General features: G+C 42.6%; 1 protein-coding gene across 3 annotated transcripts in view; it reads left to right on the top strand.

Moving 5' to 3' along the window:
* The window catches only part of Acap2 (ArfGAP with coiled-coil, ankyrin repeat and PH domains 2), a 110436-nt gene that overhangs the window by 53310 nt on the left and 43317 nt on the right, over positions 1–13809 (top strand). For all 3 annotated transcript variants that reach the window (XM_050159813.1, XM_050159811.1, XM_050159812.1), the window contains exons 5-7: positions 5053–5111; positions 6960–7143; positions 11437–11481. In XM_050159813.1, the coding sequence (XP_050015770.1) occupies positions 5053–5111; positions 6960–7143; positions 11437–11481 (288 nt within the window). The remainder of the gene's footprint in view (positions 1–5052; positions 5112–6959; positions 7144–11436; positions 11482–13809) is intronic.

Here is a 13809-nt window from a genome sequence, read left to right as displayed (position 1 = left end):
GACTTTGTGAAGTGATTTCTCTGCCATCTGTGATGTGCTTCTAGGCTTTCATCTTTTCTTGAGCACAGCACTGAGTATGTTGTCCTAACGGGACCCAGGCACAATGGGAAATAGCTTGCGTGTGAGCACTGATTGCCAAGTCCTGTATTGTTTTCTGTAGTTTAATGAGATAACGCGACATTTTGTCGTTCGCGGTTGCTCACAACAAGAGTGTCACATTTCTAGAAATGTAAGTGAGCCTTAGCTTTCTCTTGGTGACCGGCATAGCTGTTTCCCTTTAGCATCTGAAAAGGTGTAGGTTAGTGACCAGGAGCTGAGCTAAGACTCCAGCTGACTAATTGAGGCAGCTCTACATACAGCTCAGCACTGGGGAAGTGTGTCAGGAGGTAGCTTATGTCTTAACATTGGCAAATAGGAACCACTTTTATTCAGTTGCTCCTGCATTAGCAGCCTTGACTTCACCAGAGTGGATGAGATACAAATGCATAGGCCAGCCTGTGCAATGGCAATGCCTGCAACACCAGCACCAGGAGCCTGGGGCAGGAAGACCGTGTACTTGAAGGCAGCCTGAGCAATAAGCATAACGACTTCCCAACCAGCCTGGCCTACATAGTGAAGTCTTGATTCTGAAAGACACAAACAAGTGGGATTAATGGGTTTCTTAAAATACTTCTCTTGCTATTCAAATGCATATAGATTTTTATTTTGGGAATGCAGTATTTTGGAGGCTATAGATGATACATTACAATTTTGGAATACATTTTTTCCTTTGGATTGCTTTTACACCTTTGCTGTGGGATAGGGTGGTACATACTGCATAACTATAAATGTTGGTAAACTGACATTTTGTGCCCCCAGAGTTTCCTTTCGCTTCTCTGTAATTCCTTCTCTCTTCCTCAATTCTCCTCATTCCTAGTCATTTGTCTGTAGTCTGTCATAATTAATTAATTTGTTTTGAGGCGTTCTCATAACTTTCACTCTTAATTATTCTTGGACTCAGTCATAGTATGTGTATAGTAGATGATTTCTTTTTATTGCTCAGTAACATTGGATCACATGAGTATATCACCATGCGTATGTGCACTCATTGTTCATGCCTGTGTTATCTGTCTACTGCCATATTACAGTTAACCCCAAACTTAGAGGCTTACGATACAAACCTCTAGTACCTCCTAGTTTTCTGAGCTAGGAGTTTGGGAGAGTGTCACTTGGTGGCTCTGGCTCAATGTCTTTGATGAGATGTTGCCTCAGTATTGGGGCTGGGACCTTCGTCATTTGAAGTCCTCACATGGCTGGCGGGAGACATTGCACTCCTTAGCTGGAGGCCCATGTTCTTCACCAAGGACCGTCTTTGCAGGGCTGCGTGAGTGTTCTTATGGCATGGAGTCTGTCACTCTCCAAACGTGACCCAAGAGCAGGGGAGGGAACGTGAGGGTCTCTCATGGCCTAGTCCCAGAAGTCATATTGTGTTTCTGTCATTACTGTTTGGAAGAAGCAAGTGACGGCTCTCACTCGAGGAGAGAATTAGGGTCTGCTTTTTGATCACCATAGAATTTGTGGATGTTCCAGGTGAAATGGTGTGCCCCTTTAGTCATAGCTACTTGGGTGACCCAGAGGGGCAGAGTGTCACAATCCAATTGGAAGCCATCCTGGAAAGGAAAAAAATGTGCCCCCATGTGGTGGCACACACCTCCATTCCCAGCATTTGGGAGGCAGAGACTGGCAGTTTCTGAGTTGGAGGCCAGCCTGGAATATATGGTGAGTTCCAGGACAGCCTGAGCTTCATAGTGAGACCCTAAAAATAAATGAATAACAAACAAGCAAGCAAATAAATATAAAAATAAAAAAATTGTGGACTTATTTTAAGTGTACCACAGTGGGCCATTGTATCACTTTTCAGTTTTGACCATTACAGATACAACTGCTTGTTACATACCTACCTAAATACATACATATGTATAGATCTGTAAATACACATTTATTGTGTGTATGTAAATGTCTAGGCGTAGTTGGATGAATAGAAGAAAAAGGAGAAGGAGCAATGACTGCTCCTAGGTGTGGCAAGAGGGAGGGGCATCTGGGAGAGTCCAGAGAGGACCTGACCTTGAGCTTGCGAGGGGATCGGGGAGAGGACAGCTAGGTGCAGGCAGCCAGGAGGCCCAAAAGAGTAGATGAAAAGGGCCAGGTAACCAAAGTGGTTGATTATATAGGGAAGGGCAGCTGGGGGAAGGGTAGTCCAGCTCCTGGACTGGGGAAGCATAGGACAGGAGGCGGGATGCCAGCCAGGAATGCCCTGTAACAGGTCCCGACTGAGGGATGCAGGGAGACCCTGACCTCCAGCATTCGCTCTGGTGTGATAATAGGCGCCTCAGCCATTCGTCCCAGGTTTGGAACTTAACAGTAGTGTGGCTCATTTCGAGGGTGGCATTATGTGAAATTTTACCACTTGCATTGTGAATTGTGTACTAAGAGAAAAAAGTACAGAAAAATAATTTCTTATATGAATGTTCATTTTAAATGTTAAAATTTCCTTTACATATTACATTCTTTAAAGTTTTAGTATTAAAAGAAAAAAGTATTAAAGAAAACAAAACCTTCCAAATGTGGAGACAGTTTTCCCCAGTCGGTGGCACCTGTCTCCCTCAGCAGCGCGTGAGCTGCAGTTGGGTCACACAAGTGTGTTTATTCCGTAGAGTTGCTGGGGGTCACTGCTTGACCTTTTGGCTAAGATCAGATATCCATGCGATCGTTTTAGGTTGCTTTCCCTGAATTTCTTTTATGCTGAAGTGTCATTTTTTGTACTTTAAAGAAACCTCACTGAGTGGTAAGAGTGTGTGCTGTGTCCATGTGCTTGTCACATGCTCTGTCGTTTTTAACTACATGTCTGGAAATTGGTCTCTTGTGGCACGTGGCCCTGGAGGCTTTGGCAGTACGTACGTGTGTGTCGTGACTGCAGTCAGGACAACTCAGCAACTCTCACCTCCCCACTCCCCGCGCACCCTCATGTTGCCCTTCCTCAGGTCCTGTTAACACACATTCTCTTCTCTACTGGGGGTCGCTGATTGTTTTCTACTCCTATAGCTTTGCTGTCCCCTAAATGCCGTATAAATCACTGCTTGTGAGGTGTTGTGACTGGGATTTATTTACCCAGCCAAGTGCGCCGAGACTCATCTGTTTGTGTGCCTTATAAGTTGTTCCCTTGTGTCCCTGTCTTAATGTCTTTCCGTTTCATGGTGAAGGGCATGTAAGTTGTCTCTGTTTTCGGCAGTTGTGTATACAGTTGTGGTGGAAGTTTACCTCCAGCTGTTTCTGTGAGCCTATGATTTTCTCTTGGCTTTAAGGAGTGGGATTGTGAGGCGGCATCCAAGCCCAGCTTGGCCTTACTTAATCTGGGGTTTTAAATCACAAGTTTTATTTCTTAAGTCTGCTAGCTGTTGATTCCTCTTTTGTGAGCTTTGGTAGGTTTTGTGTTTCAGAAAAAAGAAGTGCCCCTTTTCTATTGAGTTTCTCGGCTTATAATTGGGTTCCAACCACACACATTTTCCTTTTAATGTCTACCTCTGCTGAGCTCATACCCTGCCTCCTAAATATCCAAAACTTGGCCTTTCATTTCCCTTCTCTTTGCTTTGGCTAAGAGATGTGTTTATATAAGTATTCACCCTTCAGATCAGAGTAGAAAAAGAGATTTATTGAGCCTACCGCGAGAGCATAGTGTACATGGCGTCACAATGGAAGCTGCCTCTGTGGAAGAGACAGTGGGCCCTTAAAAGCCGTCTTCAGAGTGGCCACTGTACAGTGTCCTTCATGCGGTCCCTTTCCCTTACTGGAGGGCAGCCCTGGCTGGCTGGCGTTTGATTCCCAGCAGAGCCTGGGTTTGCAGGGCAGCAGCTACTAGTCAGGTAATTTTAATTGACTGTATCCTGTCCCTCTGGTAGCCACCTGCAGTGACGCATGCTTTCTCTTTAGGGACGTGTTCTTGAGCAGCCTTGTGAAAATGCCCCAGTGGGGGCCGTTCCCTCTCTGTTTTCCTGTCATGGCCTTCCGTTTACTAGTTTTATAATCTCAACCATGGATTGCTTTTTCTTTATCATTTTCTATTTAACTCCATTTTGATTTCTGTTATTTCTTTGGCTTACGTTGGGCTTACTAGGATACAGGTGAAAAAGTAATTTTCACGAAAGCAAACTGGGCAGACGTGGTACATTGTAGTGTAGATGACTCGCGAGATTTTTTTGCTTTTTCTGTTTTGTCTATTGGGCTTTGTTTTGTTTTGTTTTTCCGTCTATTCATCTCACTCTGTTTCAAGCTCCAAATTTGAAGTCGTTCTGAAAATTACGAAAGTACTTGGAATTTCTGTAGAGAGACCCATCAGTGTTGGTTACCGGCATCCTAATGCCTGGACAAGAGACTTCTCTGAGGGCTGAGATTTTGTTCTTTCTACCACAGCTGCTCTTTGACCCACAAGACTTTGTAATGCTCACTGGGATTCAGCTCATCCGTTGTCTGTGTTCCCCAGTGGAAACGCTTGCTGGGGTGTCACACAGGGCCGAGCCTGTTTCCAGCTGGTTGGAGAAAGGGAAGTTTGTGTTGCTTTTGGGTTGTCTTCCAAATTCGAAGTAGAATTAAGGAATTTTTTTTTCACTAAATTTCTTTTCTGTAGTGAAGAGAAGCAAGTTATTTTTGAGACTGGGAGAATTTGGCTTAAAATTGGCTTCAATTTCTTTCATCTTTGTCTTTCATAGTCATCCATATGATATAAAATGTGGTACTGGAGAGATGGCTCAGTGGTTAAGAGCACTGACTGACTGCTCTTCCAGAGGTCCTGAGTTCAATTCCCAGCACCCACATGGGAGCTCACAACCATCCAGTTGTGAGATCTGGTGCCCTCTTCTGGTCTTCAGGCATGCATACAGGCAGAACACTGTATACATAATATAAATAAGTAAATCTTTACAAAGAAAAAGAAATAAGGTGTTATTAGAATTGGTGGGTGCTGCGGTATTTACGTTTCTCTTTCCTTTCTAACATTTAATGCTATATTTTATCTTCTAGATCCTGTTTGATCAAACTCAGAGATCAATTAAGGCACAGCTTCAGAACTTTGTTAAAGAGTAAGTCAGCTGCAGACCAGAGGGCAGAAAACAATCAACCAGTGGTTGCTGGGGTCGGGGAATGTGGTGGCCTGGGGGTATGACTAAAGATACCAGAAGAGAAAGAAATTATAAGGTCTCTGATTTCTGAAAATATTTGCTTGTTTGCTTTGTGAAATATGATTAATTTCTTTTGAGTTTGTGAGGGAATCAGATTCACTTTGAACATATGTTTTTTTCTATTTATTTATTTATTTATTTATTTACTTATGATTTCTTTCTCTTACCCATCGCCGCCCCCCATTTCCTTCCCCCACCCCCATCAAGTCCCCCTCCCTCATCAGCCCAAAGAGCAATCAGGGTTCTCTGCCCTGTGGGAAGTCCAAGGACCACCCACCTCCATCCAGGTCTAGTAATGTGAGCATCCAAACTGCCTAGGCTCCCACAAAGCCAATACGTGCAGTAGGATCAAAAACCCATTGCCATTGTTCTTGAGTTCTCAGTAGTCCTCATTGTCCTCTATTTTCAGCGAGACCGGTTTTATCCCAGGCTTTTTCAGACCCAGGCCAGCTGGCCTTGGTGAGTTCCTGATAGAACATCCCCATTGTCTCAGTGTGTGGGTGCACCTCTTGCGGTCCTGAGTTCTCAATAAAATACTGGCAAACCGAATTCATGAACATATGTTTAAGTAACACTTCGTTCTGGTTAGAATCCAGAAAGTTTTCTAAATGTATGTAAAAAAATGTAATTTAAAGGCCCCAAGGGTGGTTTAAGTACTTATTGTATTCACAGCTAGGTTGTCTTGTCTCGATGTGGTATTTTCTTTGAAGAGAAGATAAAAGATGAGAAAGAGCCACAGAAGTGACATGTTGTTATATGTGACCCTTTGGAAGAGATTCACCATGTTTACATATGAAATAAAATCAAAGTAAAAGTAAAAAAAAAAAGTCCAGATTTGACAAGTTAAGAAAAACTTTTTTCCACATTCATAATTTAGTTTTTCTCCTATGGTTTCCAACAGAGAGTTTATAAATGCCAGTTAATTCTAGTACAGTGTTAAAGATAAGTAAGGAGCCGAGCGGTGGTGGCACACACTTTTAATCCCAGCACTTGGGAGGCAAAGGCAGGCAGATCTCTGAGTTCGAGGCCAGTCTGGTTTACAGAGTGAGTTCCAGAACAACCAGAGCTACAGAGAAACCCTGTATTAAAAAAACAAAAAACAAAAACGAGGAACATTATAATATAGGAATAGTGTCAAATATCATCTACGGCTGTTTTGAGTAGTTTTGGGCTTGGGTTTTTCACATAGTGCTTAGGGCTTAGCCCAGTAGATTAGAATTAGCCTACAAAGATATCTCATAGCTCTGGGTTCTATTCTCTTTTCTCTTCTCTCTTCTCTCTTCTCTCTTCTCTCTTCTCTCTTCTCTCTTCTCTCTTCTCTCTTCNTCTCTCTCTCTCTCTCTCTCTCTCTCTCTCTCTCTCTCTCTCTCTCTCTCTCTCTCTCTCTCTTTCTTTTGAGATTTATTTGTCTAATGTACATTGGTGTTTTGCTTGTATGTCTGGGTGAGGGTGTTGTATCCCCTGGAACTCGAGTTACAGACAGTTACTCATAGTCCAAAATCTAGGGATCTAAAATAGTCCAAATCTGAAACTTTTTGAGCTCTCAGCTCTGAGCATTGGATTAAGCTACAGACCAGAAGTCTGTATACATGTCCCTGCGTCACGGGGAATCCCAGACCTGAACTTCCTTGGTTTGGGCATCTCGGGATACTGCCCGTGTCCGATGACACACGCGAGTGAAGGAACAATAGTGTGGAATTCTGAGGTTGTCTTGACAGAATTTTGAAGAAAGTTTTTTTTTTTTTTAAGAGATCTTAGAAAATTCAAAGATGCCAAGAAACAATTCGAAAAAGTCAGCGAAGAAAAGGAAAATGCACTAGTGAAAAACGCTCAAGTTCAGAGAAATAAACAGCATGAAGTGGAAGAGGCCACAAACATCCTGACCGCCACGAGGAAGTGCTTCCGGCACATAGCCCTTGACTATGTCCTTCAGGTATTGTCTTACCCACCTTCTGTCTCCCAGCAATGGTTACCTAGCAGGCTTCTTTAAGTGATTGTCCTAGGAAGAATACAGAATGCTTTTTCTTGGAATTTATTTATTTATTTATTAGAGATTTCTGCCTCCTCCCCGCCACCAACGCCATTTTACATTTTTGTAATTTAATGCTTTTTTGAGGTATCTTAGACTGGCCTCAATCTCACTGTGGCTGGCCCCATACTCAATGTGTAACCCATCCTGGCCTCAACTTGATACTTTTCTGCCTCAGTCTTTGGAGTACTGGGCTATAGGTCTACATTGTTACCTCCAGTGGGAAATATGACTTCCACCTGGTTATGTATGTCTTTGTGTGCACACAGGTATGTGAATATAGATGTCTTTGGTGCTGATTCCTTTTCTTTTTCCTTAGCTATAATATCCTATACACATTTTATTCTGCTGCCTTTCTTTTTCAGCTTACTTGATATTTGACTCTCAGGCTTAAATAGTGTTAGCTTTTACTGGCAACATTGAAAATATGTGTCTTTTTCAATTTTTCAAAACTTTTATTAGTGCTTCTTAACATAAGCCTCAAACAGCAACTTCTCAGGGAGTGCACCATGAGAACTGCTTTTCTGGGTGAAGCACCTGCTTCTCTTGTCTCCGAGCAGCATACGTGTGATCCGTACATGCTTAGTGGCACCAGCTTCAGTAGCTGCCGAAGGTGTCTGGAATTCATTGGAAACCCTAGGCCCATGGAGGATTTGACTCCCTATGGAGGTGGAAGACAGTAGCAGGCTGTATGGTTCCACCCGGCACACGGAGAGAGACAGAGATGTGTATTTCTTTATCTTTGGGTATGCATGTTTGTGAGCGTACATCTTTGCTTATGCGTGTGTGTGCACTTCAGATGTCACCCTCCAGAATACTGTCCATCTTCGTTCAGGCAGATCTCTCACTGGCCTGCAGCTCACCAATTAGGCTATCCTGGCCGTCTGGTGAGCGCCTGGGCTCCTTTTCATCTCTTCATCTTTGGGATTACAAATACCCGTTACCATGCCTGGCTTTTGTTGTTGTTGTTGTTTGTTTGTTTTTTGAGACAGGGTTTCTCTGTGTACTCCTGGCTGTCCTGGAACTTGCTCTGTAGACCAGGCTGGCCTTGAGTTCTCAGAGACCCCTCTGCCTCTGCCTCCCTAGTGCTGGGATTAAAGGCGTGCACCATCACTGCTTGGCATTTTTATGTGGTGTCTAGGAATTGAATACTGATTGTTGTGTTCAAGACCATCATTTTATTATCTGAACATCTCTCTGTTGCTCTATGTTTTTTTTCTATTTCTAGATTATTGTAGTTTTGTGTACATATGTGTATGTATGTGTGCACACACAAACTTGGGTGCCATGGAAATGTCTACATAAAATTATACACACAAATATATAATTATATGTATGTGTACGTATACAATATTATATATATATGTATATATAATACTTTTTTCTTGTTCACAGTTCTCTCATTGGCCTGGAGCTAGGCTAGGTTGAGTCCCAGGATTCTGCCTTTTCTCTTCCCCAGAGTGGGGATTTTAAGCATGTGCTCATGCACCCAGCTTTTTTCCATGGTTCTGGGGACTGACCTCAGGTCCTCATGCTCGTGTGGCCAGCATTTATAGACTGGGTAGTCCTGTTGTCCTAGAGTATTCCCGGCCTTCAGTCCCAGTGGTTGGAAAATAGTGTATTATTTTTGTCTTTTAAAGAGTGAATGATATAATGTTATGAATTTTGTGTATGATGGGCTAAGTTGCAATTTCTGTTGCTGTGATGAGACCCTGTGACCACAGCAACTTTTTAAAAAAAAAAAAAAAGATTTATTTATCATGTGTACAGTGTTCTGCCTGCATGTATGCCTGCAGGCCAGGAGAGGGCACCAGATCTCATTACAGATGGTTGTGAGCCACCATGTGGTTGCTGAGAATTGAACTCAGGACCTCTGGAAGAGCTGGGTCTTAACCTCTGAGCCATCTCTTCAGTCTAAGCATGGCAATTCTTGTAAAGGAAAGCATTTAATTATGGTGGCTCTTTTACAGTTCAGAGGTTTCGTTCATTATCATCATGGTGGGAAGGAAGGTAGCATGTAGGCAGACATGGTGCTGGAGAAGGAGATTAGAGTTCTTACATCTTGATTCGAGGTGTAAGGCACCAGGAAACAATCTGTCTCACCGGGTGTGGCTTGAGCACGTATGAGACCTCAAAGCCCACCTCCACAGTGACACACTTCCTCCAATAAGGCCACACCTACTCCAACAAGGCCACACCTCCTCATAGCGTCACTCCCTTTGGGGGTCGGTTTCCTTTAAACTACTGCTTGGGCTTTAGCTAAAATATCCATTATTTTCAAACTGAAACATAATAATTGGGCATTTCCTTTGAGTTCATGCGACAGTACTAAGTTAGCCTCCATGCTCACTCCCTTCTAACTATAATTTTTCTCTTGAGAATTCTTGGATCATTTTCTTTTGTGACCAAAGTAGCTGTTTTAGAGAATAATAGTAACAAATACCCCAAAGTGTAAAGTACACTTTTTGTCTTTTTCCTTGAGTTTGAATTTTTTTTTTCCAAATAAAGAGGACAAAACAAAAGCAAAACAGAAGCCTGAGTTGGAACAGCTCCCACCCCCCACCCTACAATGGGTGTCTGGGGGAATCTGAATAGGGCCCCCCCTCAGCCTACACTGGCTGTCTGCGGGAATCTGAACAGCCTCCCCTCCCCCAACCTGCGCTCAGCATCCGGGATCAGTGTATTTCTCAGAGTTGAACAGGCTGTGAAGCAGACAGGCAGAAGAAACCAGCTAGAAGGAAGAAAGTCAGATTTAGAGTTTTCTTGGTCTGTTTTTGTTTTTAAGACTGAGTTTTACAATTCCCTTATTAAATAGACCGGGAGTTCAGTGAGGAAGACATTTGGAAGGCGTTCTGTGCTGTTCTTGGCAGCATTAGCAAAGAGTGAGGGCCTCTTTTGGATAACGTTATATTTAAATAAGCTTTAAAAAAAAAAACAGCAAAAATACTTGTTAGGAATTCCTAGAATTGCAAAAGATCCTGTTAAAGCCTCCTTCCTCCTCGAACTCACTATGTAGCTTCAATCCTCCTGCCTCTATTCCCAGGGATTATTGACATGCACCATGACTTCTGTCTTGGGTAATCCTGGGCTTTTAATCCAGGCCTTTGTGCATGTAGGCGAGCAGTCTGCCAACTGAGCTTAACCCTACCCCCGAAAACTCATAATTATGCTGGCATTTCAGTAAGTCGATCATAATTAAAATACTTAAATCCATTACTTTAACATATATTTATGGAGTGCTTACTATGTTCTGCTTGGGGACTAGAACTGAGAAGAAGGCCCCAATCTCATGGTGATTTAGCTAGGGAAAAGACATAGTCAGAAAACAGCAAGTAAGCACCGGGGAGGCAGAGGAAGGCCTAGTCTCCATAGTGAGCTGGAACTCACTGTGACAGTCAGAGCTACATGGTGAGTCCCTGTCTTAAAAAGACAAAACAAAGAAAAGTAGTTATAAATGTTATCGCTAAGTAGAACGGATATAGCGGCTAGCTAGTCGGGGGCCGAGTTAGACCTGTGTGAGAGGATGGTGTGTACCTGAAGCCCGGGTTAGCAAGAGACAACTCTAGGTCATGAGGGCAGAGCATCCTGACATGGAGGCAGAACAGCCAAACCAAGGCATCCGTGGGACAGTGATGGTCTGGCAGGAGCCCAGAGAGGGCAGAGGAATAGACCACGGGGCTGGAGCGGGTGGCAGGGGCCTCTGCACAGTGGCTTTTGGGGACATGCTAGGAGGTTGCAGGATTTAGCACTGAAGGTAATGTGACTTTGTTTATATTGGAAAATCACTGTGGAACTGTGTGGAGAAGAGATTACATGGAATGAAGAAGGGAAACATTGACAGTCCAGAAAAGATAGAAAGTGGAAATGGTGATAATTTGCACTATGGCTATGGTTGAACCTGGATCTTCAAGTAGATGAGGGTGGAGGAAGATGGACATGCCACATGCTCAAGTACTCAAATGTCCATGACAACGCTGCTGTAATTCGAAGAACCAGTGTTTTCACTGAGCACGAGTGTAGTTGGGTATCCATTGGTATGCTTGTCGTAAGTCTTTTAGCCAAAAGAGGTTTAACAATGAAAACCCAAGCTTTGATTTTTCTTTTGTTTTGGGATCATTAGGACAGGCATGCTTAGAATCTTGTATTCTGAGTTAGTATTTAATTCACGGATGCTTAACCAAGTTTATCTTTCCTCAGATTAATGTGCTTCAATCAAAGAGGAGATCAGAGATCCTGAAATCAGTAAGATCTTAATGAAACACTGTTAACTGGGACTGTCTGTGTGTGTAGCCTCTGTAGTCTGACACTCTGTTATCTGATGGAATGCTGGTGTGGTCTAGATGCCGGAAGTGGCGTCCTACACTGGCGGGCGAGACCCTTGCAGGAATCAGATATGAGCATCACCTTGAATTTTCTGTTCCTTCTATTTCCTTTTATGTTTTGGGTGTTTTGTTTGTTTGTTTAATGAGACAGTTTCTTTGTGTAGCCATGACTGTCCTGAAACTCGCTCTGTAGACCAGGCTGGCCTCAAACTCAGAGATCTGCCTGCCTCTGCCTTCTTTGTGCTGGGATTAAAGGTGTGCGCCACCAATGGCTGGCTGTATTTGCTTTTAGAAAGTTTGTTTTTAAAAATATTTTTTTAGATTTCTTTATTTTATATGTACGTGTGTTTCATACATATGTATATGTACTACATGCGTGCCTGGTGCCTGCAAGGCCAGAAGAGGGACTGGAGTTACAGACAGTTGTGAACTGCCATGTGGGTGCTGGGAACTGAACCCCAGTTCTCTGCCAGAGCAGCCAGTGATCTTAACTGCTGAGCCCTTTCCTCAGCCCCCACTCCCCTTGGAGGGTCAAAGGACAGCTCGTGGAAATAAGTTCTCTTTTTCTCCCATGGGGATCCGGGGACTTGAACTCTGGGTGTTGGGACCAATGCTATCTTCACTGGCTGTCTTGCCGTCCCTACTTAAAGTTTTCAGATCTGGAAAAGGCTTTTAAAAAAAATAATACCAAATTTCAAGGCTTGTAAGCTGTTTTCACTGATAGTGTGTGAGAGCAGCCGTTTCTCTACTGATTTTTACTGGCAGTGGCATTATAGCCTTGTCTTGTCACCTTCCCCAGTGGTATGATAGACAGAAAATGAGATTTCCATATGAATTTTGCATTTTCAGAGTTCAGTCATTTTTCTGTATGTTTTCCTGGCTACTTACAGGATATATGTGTATCTTTTCTCTTCTTCTGTTGAAGTCTTCATGTTTTGTTCTGATCTGTGGCACCTTGTATGGATTCAGATCACTGGTCTTCTGCTGTGTTTTTCTGATTTATCATTTATTTTTTAATATGCTTAGTATGTATTTTGATATATGGGTGTATTACATTTTTAAAAATTCTTTTAACTTTTATCAGTTCTTTATGGATCTGACATCATGCATTCGGATCCTACCCATCTCCCAGTCCCCCGAATTTGCCCTCCGCCACTGCACCCTCTTCCCCTAAACAAAATAAAATTTAAAAGAAAAACCAAAAAGCCAAAACAAACCAACAAAACAAAAGCAAAACAAAGAAAAATCTCATTGTGGAAGTTGTAGTGTGCCCTTGTGTATTTTACATTTTTATATAATCTTATTAATTCTTTATAACTCAGTAGTTTGAAAAATATTTTCACACAGTTATATAATTATTACCATTATCTAACACTATGTAATTTTTATATGAGTTTTATCATTAATCTTTGAATTTTACTTAGCTTCTTTATATTTTGAAAACATTTTTTTTTTCTGTAGAGGATTCTTGAATATCAACACCCTTTTGCCCTACATTAGTCTTCAGAATATTAAACAGATGTCTGTTCTTGCTAAAAAATAAAGCAGGACTTTGGAGATCATTTGCATACATTTAATTATATATAATTCCTTCCCATGTAAAAACCGAACTAATGAAAACAGGAGTGTCTTTTCTTCTGGGAATTAATAAAATACAGAAAAAGCTGGGAGCCCCCACTCCTTACTTAATGTCAGTTTTGAGTCTGTGGGATGCATATAAAGAAATCCCCAGGGCCAGTGAGGGGGCTCTGCAGGTGAGGACACCTGCTGCTGACCTGATGTTCCGAGTTCAGTGGCCAGACAGGGAACTGACTCCTGCAAGATCTCCTGGACCGTCACACTCCCCAGGTGTGTGTGAACACACACACACATACTGCACAAAAATAAATAAGCAAGCAGTTTTCTAAAAACAGAAAAGTCTATGTCATCCCCACTTGTATCTAATTTTTTGTTAAAAGGAGTAACTGAGAGTCCGTCCACCTCCCTGTGGCTGGTGTCCCTGGTAGGTTAGAGTGTCCCCACACCTCCCTGGGGCTGGTGGCCCTGGTAGGTTAGAGAGTCCCCACACCTTCCTGGGGCTGGTGGCCCTGGTAGGTTAGAGTGTTTGCTACTGTTGACATATCTTCTCTTCTCTGCTTAGGGAGTTTTCTTCAAGGACCAAATAGACATTTCAGATGTACTTAAGAATTAAGTTCAGTGAGGCTATTGAGAATGTTATTTAAATCACCTATGTATCTTTTATTTGGCT

The sequence above is a fragment of the Alexandromys fortis genome, unplaced genomic scaffold, assembly GCF_014885135.2.
Source record: "Alexandromys fortis isolate MF-2015 unplaced genomic scaffold, M_Fortis_MF-2015_v1.1 scaffold_119, whole genome shotgun sequence".
Taxonomy (NCBI): Eukaryota; Metazoa; Chordata; class Mammalia; order Rodentia; family Cricetidae; genus Alexandromys; species Alexandromys fortis.
This window is presented reverse-complemented; position numbering and strand designations above follow the sequence as displayed.